We start from the raw sequence: 14,026 nt of genomic DNA, 5'->3' as shown, positions 1-14,026 counted from the left end.
TTTTTTTGGGGGGGGGAAGAGGCAATTTTATTTTTTAATTTCATGCTTGAAATTCACAAATGTACATGAAGTACTATGTAAACTTTAGGATAGCATTATTTGACTTGAGCAATATCACCTCAATCTAAGTTTAACTGGGGAAATACAATTTGGCCATTCTGCTTTAAAATGTCAAAAAGCCAAATTAGAATAGGGCACTTAATAATTTTTAAATTGAGTCTCCCATACAGATTTGTAAGTTAATGTTGGATTAATTTATATTTAGGTAAAACACGTTATCAAGATATTATGCAAGAAATTACATCTTTTGCATTAATGGTCCCCTGGGTTGCACTTGGACTAGTAACAAAATATATACTGACATCATACACTAAACTATATTCATATTATAGATTACAAAAATTATTGAAAGCCAGAATGAATCTTTAGGGTTGGAGGGACCTTTAATAGTTTAATCTTTGGGCTTAAGAAAGAAAAATTAGTCCCATACTGCATCTCACATCTCTTAAAAATAGGAAGTGTTTTAGCAGCTTAAAACCTTTAGTTATATAAAACTTATTACACTAGGATTTACTTTGAAATATAGTTTACAACCAGATCAATTATACATACACTGGCACTTTAGCACAAGGGCAAACTTTTAAAAACAATTTGTTTTGGACCTTTAAAATCAGGCCATAGTATAAAAACAGAGTCCATGGTCTTACATTCAGCAAATTCATACTAAAATATTCTATTTTTGTAGGATAAATGCCAACAAAACTTTACATATGCTACAAGTTTATTACATATATTTACATGGCTCTTTCCTAAGGTACTTAAAACTTTCACATTATACAGCTCCCCACTTCAAGTAAGCTTTGCAGGGAATGATTTGAGACCAGATCACTGTCAGAATAGCTTATGCAGTGCTGTAATACAAAAACGTATTTTGAAAGCTACTCAATGACCACCAAATACTGTTTCTGTAAGAAATGGTTTTGGTGCATTAGTTGGCAGACACCCACTGCATGAAACAAACGGCCATTGGGATATATGGTCTCATCTAAATTAGATAGCCCCTAGTGCCCTTTTCCACATTTCACCAGCATAGTTTTACAAAAATGCAACTATTCTCTAAGAAAAACTCATATTTTCTTTTTGGCAGTGCATTGGGTTGTTGTCATATTCCTGGTTTGGGTGTTTCTAGGACTTTAAACTGTTAAATATTCAACTACTCCAATCCCTGTAGGTCTTAACTGGATGCTTATAATCAGATTCACTAGCTTCCAACAAGTAAAACTACTGATCCATGAATGATAATCTTAAATTAGTATTTGTGCCCAGCAGACCATAGGAATAGTTGATTACCATTCCCCAAATCTAAATTTGACAGGTTTCATTTAAGAGTTACTCAATTGAGAACACAATATCCAGTACAATTCTCAATAATTTAGTTATTTCAAGTTGCACTGATACTACCATTACATCACAGTGCACACTATACGTAAAACAGTTAAGATGAAATCTAATGTTTTCTACATTAATTAGCAATTTTACAGATTAATTCCCTAGTGAATTTGGTCTGAAACAACTGACAACTACCCTTAAATAGAACTAAATTTAAACATTAGTATTTTATCTTATTTTATACCTGTACTTTAAGTAAGGTTTTAAGTTGAAATGTCATTATTTCCTTATCAGAAGGATTAAAGGAAACTGGAACCCAGTGGCTTGGTGGTTTAGGAAGAACACTTGGTGATGGTGGCTCACTAAACTTGGCTCCAGCGTAGTTCTGATTAGTTTGAGACTTAAAAAGTAAAGTGGGACTTGATAAGCTAGAGTTCCAGTTTTGATTATTTGGAAAATTTTTGTTCTTCCCCCCATTTTGCATGGCCTGCCGTGCAGCTGCTGAGGAGGTGTAAGTGTGTCCTCTTTCTTTTTTCTTGTGAACAACCTTCATTTGGGAATTCTGATCCTTGGTCTTCTGTCTGTTAAGCTGTTGCTGGTTCTTACTAACGTTTCTCGACTGAGGGGCTGGAATGTTATACCTCTCTCTGCCACCCATCTTCAGCTTCTTTGTCACCTTTCAGTCTGCTTTTCGGATCGCAGGATTTCCACCACCTGTCCCCTTCCTTGCTGCCAAGCCCAGGGTAAGAGATGTTGCTTTCTGCTGGATCCTTTCCTTTGTCTCAATACAGAAGTTTTCATGGGCCGATCAGCCGAGTTCAGCCTAGGAGCTGAGGCCAACATCGGAGTCTCCTCAGCACACAAGCTTGAGAGAAGTCCTCGGCGTCCGGACTCGACCTCCTCCTTCCGCCTCTACCCCCAAGTCTTAATTCTAGCCACTCTGATCCACCTCCTTTCAGCTTCCTGTTTCCTGTCTCTGCTCACAAGGTTCGCTCTGTCTGGAGCTCACACCCCCAACCTGGGGAGGGAATCTCCGGTCATCTGGCAAGACCTTGCTCAAGGGCTTAGCTGTCTTTCCCGAACTTTCCCCTTGCAAGTTGGCCCTGTGCAGTAGTAGTATGTTCAACTACTAATACCTAATACCAGAAACGCTCCATTTCAATTATTTATAGTTCATCCCATAGATCTTACATTGGTTAAGAGCACACACAGCTCCTGAAGCCAGACTGCCTGGTTTGAGATCCCAGATCTGCCACTTAACTCTGTGTAGCGTTGGACAAGTTCCTTAATCTCTCAGTTTCCCCATTTTAAAAATTTTAAACGGGTTGATATAAGTAAAGCACCTGGGATGGTGCCTGGCAAGGGGTGTGCACTAAGTTGTTTGCAGCTATGCCTACTAATCTGGAAGCCCTGGCTGGGCACAGCGACACCATCCCATTGGGGTTGGGTCCACAATCGTAGAAGCTGAAAACGTTCGTGGAATGAATGACAGGCTAACACACCTTCCTCCTGTCCCTGAGTTTAGTGTCATTTCAATTGCACCGATCTGCCCTCGAGTCTGAAAACGGAAGGGCAGGAATAGTTCGGAGCAACAGAGAGCATGAAGAGATAGACGAGGGGAGGAACATTCCCCTTCCCCACCCGTGAGCCAGACTAACGCGTGGCAGGCTGTCCCAGGCGGGCCCCCTGGCTGTGGGGTCAAGCTCACCACTTCCTTCTGCCATTTCCCACGTCTTCACCGAGTAGGATGTCTCCTTGTCCATCAATAGTGCTGCCAGGCTAACTCCTCAGCTCTGATGAGTTCTTTTATTCCTTTAAAAGTGTCGTGCCCGCGGGATTGGCCCAAAGCTGCGCAGGTGTGGACTGGGCTTATGTGGCCTTGCCTTAGAGCACAGCGTTGTCCTGCTTGAGCTCTGAACCTTGTCCCATACAGTCAGGAGAGTCCCCATCCAGCGGCGGGAAGGCAGGAATAGAGGTGATCAGTTCTGGGTGGTCCCGGTTTTTACTATTATTCCTTCTCCCTGTGAGCTAGAGGGAGGGGGACTGTCTTCTCAAGCAAGAGGAACGTAGGATCGCAAGGACCCATTAATTAGGCGCCTATCTGCTGCTTCTCATTCTATACTCCCACTTTTATTCCACGAGGCCATTTACCCAAGTTCATCTTGTTTTGTTTTAATCTCACTCTTATCTTTTTGGCCGTGTAAGCTCAGATTTTAGCTCTGGCACCTACTCTAAATGTGTAGTGGCTGTCCTACCCTCAGGCCTCATTATTTCTTGATTGGGCTCCCCTCTAGGCTCCCAACCAGCTTCATGTCCATCCCCTCCACTGCCAGAACAGTGTTTCTCTAACAAATCTTGGATTATATGACACGATAAGATGGTCTTAAAATGCGTACTTCCTGCACTATGCCTCACCATTTTCAAAGAAGTCATTATGTTCTTGGATTATATCTCCTATCCTTTGAAGTGACTAAAATGTTCTTAATAGAACTATATACTGGGATGTAGGTGAAGTGTTGACAAACCGAGGTATCGACGAGAATCCGGAGCTGGGACAAGCCTGAGCAAGGGACAAGCCTGAGCTGGGACAAGCCTGAGCAAGGTCCAGGAGTTGTGCAACACATGAGAATGGAATGCAACATGGGTATATGGCTGACACATCGGGGAGGAAAAAGGACATTCCAGAAGTTATAGATGCATCTATTTGGGACTCTTGTCACTGTCCATACTTGACCCGAAGGAGGAACTGGCCATTGGAAATGTTTTGTCTCTAACAAAAGGAAGCAGTGCTTGGGGTTGGGGACAAGAGAGGGAGTTTTGATTATTTTCAGGGAAGGGGTCCCTGCTGGAGAAGAGAAGGGTGAGGGTCGGTAGCTTATAGGTGTTATTTCAAGCCAGGGAGGAGTTCACTGAAGGAGGAGACACATGTGGGGGAATTGAGGGCCACGGCTGGGCCTGAGCACTCAGCAGGACCGGGAGCCCCTGGACCGAAAATCAGGGCCAGCAGAGGAGGACCAGGGGGTACAGAGTCCTGAAGTGAATACACAATTGAGAGGAGGAGGACAGGGACTGTGACAGTCACGCACTGCAGAGGGTCAGGAAAAGCTAGAACTGACAAATGAGCATTGGATTTGGTGACGTGGGGGTCAGTTGGGCCAGAGCCGTGAGGGGCAGTGCGGTCAACAGACAGCGGGAGGAGGGGACCAGACACAGCGACCTAAGGGACTCCTGCAGGGGCTTCTGCCTAGGAGAGTGGGGACGTTGGGAGGTCGCTGGAAGGAGAAGTGGGGTCAAGAGAATTGTCTTTGCGGGGGATTGGTGGGGTGGGAGCGGGAAGTGTGATTGGGAAATAGGAACATTGATGGAAATGTCCCTAAGCCTAGAGGCATTTCTGCAGCGGCGCACCTGGTCTTCCCCAGGTAAGGAGAGAGCAGAGGGGACCTGTGTCCTGATGGCCACGCGCCTCTGCTGCCCTTCTGACCCTGGGCCTCATCTTTATTTTTTATTTTATTTTTTTAAAGGATTATTTATTTATTTATTCACGAGAGACAGAGAGAGAGGGGAGGGTAGAGACCCAGGCAGAGGGAGAAGCAGGCTCCATGTGGGGAGCGTGGGACTCGATCCCAGGACCCCGGGGTCATGCCCTGGGCTGAAGGCAGGTGCTAAGCCACTGAGCCACCCAGGGATCCCCTGGGGCTCATCTTTAACAAGGATGCTAAGGCCCCATGGGTACAGGGTTCAATTGTTTTCCCTGCCACTGGTCACAGCAGATTATGGAAATAAGGCCACAGGACATGGTAGATGCCTTGGTGGATTATTAGGTACTGACAGTTCCTGCTGAACCAGTGCCCGGGGAGGCCCTATCCTGGGCTTTTGATACACATTGGTGTTCATCCTTAGGGCAACTCTCTGAGGCGGGTACTCTGCACTTCCAGATGAGGGGCCTGAAGTGTGGACAGTCACCCAGCTGTGGGCATGTCCTTGGTTGCTCAGCAGGGCTGCTATTCAAACCCCGTCTGACTCCGAGGCCTACACTATGCAACGCTGCTTCTCTGTTGACTCTGGTGACCAGGAACTTGCTTAACCTTTCATAGACTGTATTTTCATATTCAGCTTTTGAGTCTTGAGTGAGGAAGTGGAGGGAGATTCCATGATTGTACAAACGGTATAATTTGAATATAGTAGTAATTGCTCATTTTACATCCAACTTATTTCTCTCCAACACTAAAAGCTACGCTCTAAACCTGATATTCTGAAATGAGGACGGGAAAGACATTCATCCCATGTATGCTATTTATTCATGGTCTAGGCCTCATTTGTCACTTTTGTCTTTTCCCCTCCACCCCCCACTGGAAGATCCTAACTGTTCATCTACCCTCAAGTGGCAAACCTCTTGCTTCCTCTGTCCTCTTGTCTGGCCTTCTCTGCACTCTCTCACTACCATGATGCCACGGACTTCACAGAGTTCCTATCATGAATGCATTTTGGCTTTGGATAAGGCAGGCAGACATTTCTCTTTAGTTTCCATTCTGATTTCAGAGAACTTTTTTTTTTTTAAGATTTTATTAATTTATTCATGAGAGACACAGAGAGAGGCAGAGACACAGGCAGAGGAAGAAACAGGCTCCCCGCGGGGACCCCAGTGTGGGACTCGATCCCGAAATTCCAGGATCATGACCTGAGCTGAAGGCAGACGCCCAACCGCTGAGCCACCCAGGTGTCCCTAGAGAACTTCTTCTATAAAGATAAGGCCAAGGCCTCTGCAGCCCAGTGGACTGATGTCTTTAAACTCTAGTTTACAGCGACTTTCAGATTCCTTTTGAGGGTTAGGAGCTTGGAGCCTGTTCTTTATGACTCAGACTAGCATTTTCCTAGCTGTTTTTTCTGGAGCACTGTTTAGGGGAGAGGTGACAGGAACGCCATATGAAGGTGGACTCGATGTCAGAGTCTGGGAACTGTTGTGTATGCTCTTCCTCTCTTGGGGATTGGTAATGTGTATTAATAGCTAAGGAGTCACTTAGAAGGTCGGTTTGGGTTTTCCTAGAAGCAGAGGCTGCAGTAAGGATTCAAAGACAGGTCATTTATTTGGGGGATCTGGGGAACAACAAGAAAGAAGTGAGAAGGCAGTAGGAGAATGGTAAGGACGCCAGGAAAGGGTATATAATTAGGGCAGCCTCTGCTGCGTGTGACCGGAGCTTGCACTTGAGGGGAGACTCTGGGAGACAGTGTAGTGTGCAAGCCTCAGAATCGTCTCATCTGAGGGATAAAGGATCTGAACTATTTATACATCATCTTCCGTCAGTCATCCTGGAGGGCTGCTCCCAATTTCTTGCACTTCCAATCTGTCACTGACAAAGCAGCCTCGCAGGCTTCGGAGAAATCCCTCAGGCAAAGAGATGCAATGGCCATTGGAAGTCTGTTGGAGGAATATAGAGCATGGGCATTGCCTGCCGTGCAGGAAACAACCCTGTCTAATTTAGTTTAGCCTAGAATTTTCAGAATCCTAATTGAGCATAAAACACTTGCTTCTTGGCAACTTACACACGTGCTGTGGGACTCCAGTCTGGGAAGTGTAGGGGTAATAGGGTCACAAATATAATGTAGTATACAAGAAGCCTAAAGGAAATAAAACTAGGCTCTTCTAGAACCCCTGGGTCCTCTCACCAGTTGCACTTTGGATGTTCAGGATCTCCTGCATGTGTCATGAAGATTGTGAGAAGCCAGAAACATTGCCTTAGGGTCAAACATGGCCAACATCACACTGTGGCTCCCAGACCAGATGTGTGGGGCCATGGGCATAGCACCCTGGAGCTGGGCTGTCCCTGGGGTGAACTGATAGTCTCATATGACCGGTGAGCATTTGAAATGTGGCTAGTACAACTGAGGAGCTGATTTTTATTTTTTAAAATTTTTTAAAATTTATTTTTTACTGGTGTCCAATTTGCCAACATAAAGAATAACACCCAGTGAGGAGCTGATTTTTAGAATTTAATTTAATTTAATTTAATTTAATTTAATTTTAGTTTTTAAAAATTTGAATCAAAATGCGTACATGTGGCCAGTGGCTACCCTACTGGACAGTGCAGTCCCAGAGGCGTGCTCCCTCTCCAGGAGATGCATGAGAGGTGTGCTCCATCCCTGCACCGATGCCCTCTGGCTCCTTCTGCCATCTAAGGATGTTTCACTATTCTTTGCCAACTCTGGGTTCCAACTCAAGGGGTTTTCTGTACTTTCTAGTTCTGGACTTCTCTCAGTTTCTCCAGCACCCAGCAGTGGTTGGCTTTCCCAGCACCCAACTCTTACAGCATGGCAGGCACCAACTTCCTCAGCTCCTTTGGACAGTTTCAGAGCTGAGTGCTGCCATCCAGGTGCCTTTCAGGGAATGGCTTCCACACACCCCTCATTTGCCTTTGGAGTGAGGTCCAAAGTGAGGCACTTGTGACAGATTTCTCTGGTACCCCCAGGAGGAGTATTTCCAGCAAGTTCCACACCTGCAGAACCTGGACAATTTCTCCATCATCTAGTGTGACCTCTCTGGAAGGTCTGGATCTCAGCCAGAGGGGAGAAGACCTCTTCCTTGGGTGTTGTTTCAACCTTGGAATAGCAGCTGTGCCTCGTGTAAGTTCTTTATTCTTTAGAGTTCTCTCTAGTTCTTAGTAGCTGCTGTCGGTAGAATGTGTCCTCCCAAATGCAAAACCTAACTCCTGGTGTGATGGTGTTAGGAGGTGGAGCTTTTGGTAGGTAATGAGATCGTGAGAGTGGGGCCCTCGTGAATGGGATTAGTGCCCTTGTAAGAAGAGACCAGAGGAGAGGAGAGAGCTTGCTTCACCTCTCTGCTGTCTGCCATACGAGGACACGAGAGCATGCCATCTGCAAACCAGGAAGCAGGCTCTCATCAAGGACCAAATTGGCCAGCACCTTGGCCTCAGACTTCTAGCCTCCAGAACTATGAGAAATAAATGCTTGTTGTTGAAGTCACCCAGTCTATGGTAATAGAGCCCAAGCAGACTGAGACACCAGCCAATCCTATTATGCCAATCCCTGTTATTGTCAGTAATTCTTTATAATCAACCATCCCCAATCAAAATATTAAGTAGTTGCTGTGTCCTAGTTGGACACTGATAGACATACTGTAGCATTGTAGTTGGGGAAGGATACCGTTGATCAAGCTGTCACGAAAAGAGCCTTGCATCACAAGAGATATTTTTTTTTATTTTTATTTATTTATTTTTTTTTTCACAAGAGATATTTTATTCAAGTCAAACCCTTAGAATGAAAATATAAGCCATACTTCCCAAATCTCTGCCTCTGACTGTATCTTGTGATGAGAATTTCTGCCTGTTAGCAATTCTCTAGTATTACTATTGGAGAATAGAGGAAATCTACTGCTCATTGCTCCAAATGGGACCTGAAAAGAGGTAACTGGATGATATCACTGCCAATTATTCAGGCATGAAAGACATGGCCCCTGAAAGCAGGATGAGATTACCTTATTATCAGGAAGATCGAGCAGGGATGGTCTATGGAGGCTGACAGTAAAATAACCTTTTTATTCTTGACCCACTAAAGGCAGAGGAGTCCTCACTAAAAGAACTTCTGAGAGCTTTCAAGAAGGAAAACTCAGCAGCCCAGGGCGGAGTAGAAGATGAAAGAGCTTGGTGCAAAAATCCTTCTGGTTGATATCCAGCTTCTTGATGTTCTAATCTTTTCCTCACAGTCTTATAAAATAATTTGCTTATTGAATTAGAGCTTGCAAAGAGAAGGGAATGCCCCTCGTCCTTGGCTGAGAATTCCCCTAAGATAAAATCTCCCTATCTGTTTCCTCCTACTGGTGCTATAAGTATCACAATTCCAAGCTGCCATTTGTTGGGCCAGATCCTAAGTCTGGCACTTTCCATTTATGTCATATTTAGCCCTTTTAAAGACTCCAGAAGACAGACGAATACATCGGGGTTCAGAGAGGATCAGTAATTTCCCCTAAAGCCACACAGCTGGGTTCCAAACCAGATCTGTTAGAGCACCCAAATCCCCGATTCCTTCTATCCTGCCAGTCATGTCATTGTTCATTTAAAAATCATTTTTGATCTTGCTGTTTCTCTTGGAAAGCACCAGGACTGACTGATATGAAAGAACAGAAAGGATCTCAGGAACTGATATTAAAGATAGATGGGGGGGGGGTGGATCCCTGGGTGGCTCAGTGGTTTAGCACCTGCCTTCATCTCAGGGCGTGATCCTAGAGTCCTGGGATTGAGTCCATGGAGCCTGCTTCTCCCTCTGCCTGTGTCTCTGTCTCTCTCTCTCTGTCTCTCTCATGAATAAATAAATAAAATCTTAAAAAAAAAAGATAAGATGGGGGCTCTGGGGATGGAGAGGTGTGGTGAGGAAAGAATTTTGGGAGAGTAGGAAGGGAGAGGCAGATAGGGGACTAAAATGAACACCTCGGGCCCTCTCAGGGCCTACAGGTCTACATAGGTTAATAGGGCGATAGAACTCCTTGGAGGAGGGTCATGACAGGACCCAGAAAGGTGATCTTGGAATGATGGGGATAACGTGGCATGATGGTTGGGATGGGGAGAGATTGGCTGGTCTTCTTGGGAAGCCCAGAAGCTGACAGTAACTCATGTTAGAATCAGGTGCTATTCTTAACTCTGTGACCAGTCTGTAGTCCATCTGTACACAGTCAGAACTGTATACAAGGGATGGTAGATGGTTTAGCTCCAAAATATCGCATCAGAACAAATATTCTTAGGATTCACTGGCTCACATTTTCCATGGGAAAGACAGAAGCGTAATAAAAAGTAGAGGGGAACAGAAACCATCTCGATCAATAGATGATATTCCTCAGGAGCTGCTAGGAAAGGTGCAGGTGTACCTCTGAGCAGACCCTCCCAGGACTGGGTCTGTACCTTTCCAGAGCACTGGGTGGTCCTGGTCTGCAGGGAGCTTAATGTGGGCAGAAGCACCTGGAGGATTCTTAAAAGGTGGAAGGTCTGGGCTGTGGTTTCCCTGGGAGGGTGGGGACAGCAGCTTTTACTGACTTAGACAAATCTTTTCAAGCTGGGAGTGGGAGAAACTTGTTCAGCTTATCGGCCTTTGTTTCTCAACTGCCCAGACCCCCCCTGCTTCCCCACTCCCGGCACCCAGCTTCCAGTCTACAAATTAGGCCAAGAATTGGAGCTGCTAATGAGGACTTTAATCATGAATAATGATGGTGATGACCATAGTAACATCACCAATGAGATTAATAATAGTAGTTGTAAGAACATTCACCACTACTGTCATTTATTAGGTACATACTACTTCCCAGTATTGTGCCCACTTCTTTATATGTAAGCTCACTGAATCTTCACAAAACGAATAAACCATCTATTTTATAGATGTAAAAACCGAGGCACCAAGAAGTAAAGTAATTAAGTTTAAACTCTGAGGCTAGAATGTGAATGCTGGTCTGTAGGACGCCTACAAGCCTACACTTGTAATCATATAAAATTGCAGTGGAGGTTATGGGCTGTCTACTCTCTCCTTCCTCCTTTCCTAATGGGGAAGGACCTGATCTGGTTCAGGTACCAGCCTTCCTCCATTTAGTCCTGTGGGTTAAGGGAATCAACCCCAGCCCCAGCTCTGGGTGGGTTCTACTTAGTCCAAGCCAAGAAACATGTAGTGGTTTCTTTGTCACTATTATGGATCTGGGTGGGGGTATGAGACCTAAGTAGGTCCAAACATGGCCTTGTATTCCATGACTAGGTGAGAGATTCTCTGTCTGTCTGTCTGTCTGTCTCTCTCCAGCAAGAAATAAACAAGGCAGCCTATGGTTACCATTGTTGTGGGTGGTCATCTTGTGACTATGAGGGAAGTTAACCTGAGGACATAGAAGACATCAGAGTCAAATGAATGAATGGTTAACAGGCACCCAGAACCAGAACTCTACTCATTTTGTGGCTGCAGAGATCTACGGACTTTCTCTTATGTTGCCTGATAAACTTCCTTATTTATTTAGCAGTAGAATCAAAGTTTCTGCTACTTACAGTTCAGCATATCCTAACTGATAGTGCTATGCCTTCCCTCAGTAACTTGCAAAATGAAGTGCCCCATATCTGTAAGGGGCATTTGCTATTTCTTTTAAGAATATTTTTTATTTAAATTCAATTTAGTTAACATATAGCGTATTATTAGTTTCGGGAGTAGAGCATAGTGATTCATCAGTTGCATGTAACACCCAGTGCTCATGACATCAAGTGCCCTCCTTAAGGCCCATCACCCAGTTATCCCTTCCCCCCACTGTCTCCCCTCCAGTAACCCTTGGTTTGTTCCCTACAGTTAAGAGTCTCTTATGGTTTGTCTCCCTCTCTATTTTTTACTTCATTTGATTTTTCCTTCCTTTCCCCTATGTTTATCTGTTTTGTTTCTTAAATTTCACATGTGAGTGAAGTGAAATCATATGGTATTTGTCTCTCTGTAACTGACTTATTTTGCTTAACATAATACCTTCAGGTTCTAACCATGTCATTGCAAATGGCAAGATTTCATTCTTTTTTTTTAATAAATTTATTTTTTATTGGTGTTCAATTGACCAACATACAGAATAACACCCAGTGTTCATCCCGTCAAGTGCCCCCCTGAGTGCCCGTCACCCATTCACCCCCACCCCCCACCCTCCTCCCCTTCCACCACCCTAGTTCATTCTTTTTAATGGCTGAGTAATATTCCACTTTTTATATATATCCCACATCTTCTTTATCCATTTATCTGTTGATGGACATTTGGGCTCTTTCCATATTTTGTCTAATGTGGACATTGTTGCTATAAACATGATGGTGCATGTGAGGGCATTTGCTATCTTAATTATATAGAATATTTTCTTATTTTCTTTAACCTTTAAATATTTCTTAGCATCTTACAATGTTTTAAATATATACCTACATCATTTAGTGGTCCTTAGAGCCATGTTCTTGTTTTCCTCTTTTCACAAATAATTACTAACTTCTTTCACACCAACCCAGTAAAGGACTCTACTGATATTTCTTAGCCTGCATTTTGTCTCCCTCTGATTTTGTCAATATTCTAATATGAAAGATCACAAAAAGTCATTTTTTCAAAGAAAAGAAATGTCAGGAATTGCGGGAATCAAACACACCACCCATAGAAAAGCGTCTTCCTTACAACACACAGTAATGCTTGTGGCATGTTTCCAAGCACCATAGAGAGCTGAATGGAGGCAGGTCAATAGGACCAATAATACTCACAAAGCGGGGCTTGGGTAAGGCCAAGGAGGTGGGAAGGAAGGTGGGACCTAGAAAGGTCAGCAGCCAGGCCCAGTTATTCCTGATTATTATAAGAACAGAGATTGAACAAAGATCATTAGTGCTCTACTCTTTTTTTTTAGTTTCTTTTTTTTTTTAGGTTTTTTTTTAGTGCTCTACTCTTACGTTATGAAGTCCTGCTGAGATGGAGAGCTTTGAACTGCAGAGAAGCAAGTTAGAAATAACAGTAGTCCTGTCTACGTGTGCACCAGAGTGCTGTGTACTGTGAAAGCCTGAGGTTTAGAATAGCAGCGTGGGAGGGAGTGGCCAGCTTTTCAAGGCAGATGCAGAGTACCTAAGCAATGAAATTGGCTGGAGTTACCGGGGATGCTAGGTTGTCACCGGATTTTATAAGCCCTTCACAGTCTGAGCAAATTCCCGGGGGAGGGAGAATTATTCTACTTGGCATCAAACAGAGAAAGGGAAAAGCAGCTTTCAAGATGCTTGATGATATTCAGATCCTGGACCTGCATTGTCACTTCTTCTGTATGGCCGGCTCTATCTGTGATGGGATCACCACTGCTTTGGAGTTTAATGTTAGAGCGTCTAATTTCTTATCAATATAAGAAGGAGAGGCCTGCCTGGGCATGCTTGTGTTAATTGTATTTCTTCCCCCAGAGTGAGGCACAGTGTCAGTTGTCTTTTACCTCTGTACTAGCCTTTTCATAAAAAACCAGAACTGCACTGCTCCATGTTTGTCTTGCACAAAAGGATAGCAGAGGCTGGCCGAGGAATGACAGCAAGTCATTGCTGTAAGAAGGGTTAAAATAAAAAGTAAAAAGAGATGGAAATGGGAGAATGAAACTGGGTTTTATGCCTCAAACTTGCTAGTTAATTGATTCTGTATGATGGTTGCATTAAATCCTTATTTCCTCTAAAAGCAATGTTATAAATTAGGGCTCTATTCCTGGAAGCCTTGTTAATAATATGTAAATATTCAAAATATTGATCACAAAAGAAAAGGAAAAATGTGCAACAGGGATAATATATTTACAAATAAGAACCAGAAGCTTTTAAATATTTCTTTTAAACTAAGATTCCCCTTGTAGCCTTCTGTCTCTCTAGCACAGCTAAGAGGTTTTAGAAATAGATGTGTATGGGAGAGAAATGCCCAGATTGATCTAGCAGGCAAGGACCAAGCCTGGAGGATGCAGATCCAGGGTCACTCTTCTGCCTCTGAAGGCTAAGTCCTGCTTTCTAATGGTAAAGAAAGGACATGAAGCAGAAAAAGTAAAAAAAGAAACCCCACCCTTGTTGATTGTGGAGAACAACAAGGAAGACGTGTGGAAGGACCAGTTCTCTGTGATCTCTGCAACAAGGACAGACCTTGGATTTTC

At 43.9% G+C, this 14,026-nt stretch overlaps 1 protein-coding gene across 1 annotated transcript; it reads right to left on the bottom strand.

Moving 5' to 3' along the window:
- Window positions 1-424: 424 nt before the first annotated feature.
- Window positions 425-2,192, bottom strand: LOC140608181 (proline-rich nuclear receptor coactivator 2-like). Its single transcript, XM_072783097.1, has one exon. The coding sequence runs from the start codon at window positions 2,045-2,047 to the stop codon at window positions 1,628-1,630; it is 420 nt and encodes a 139-aa protein (XP_072639198.1). The 5' UTR covers window positions 2,048-2,192; the 3' UTR covers window positions 425-1,627.
- Between the last annotated feature and the right edge of the window lie 11,834 nt (window positions 2,193-14,026).

This window comes from Canis lupus, chromosome 17 (assembly GCF_048164855.1).
Source record: "Canis lupus baileyi chromosome 17, mCanLup2.hap1, whole genome shotgun sequence".
Classification (NCBI taxonomy): Eukaryota; Metazoa; Chordata; class Mammalia; order Carnivora; family Canidae; genus Canis; species Canis lupus.
Note: the sequence above shows the minus strand (reverse complement) of the source record. Positions and strands in the feature narration are given on the sequence as shown.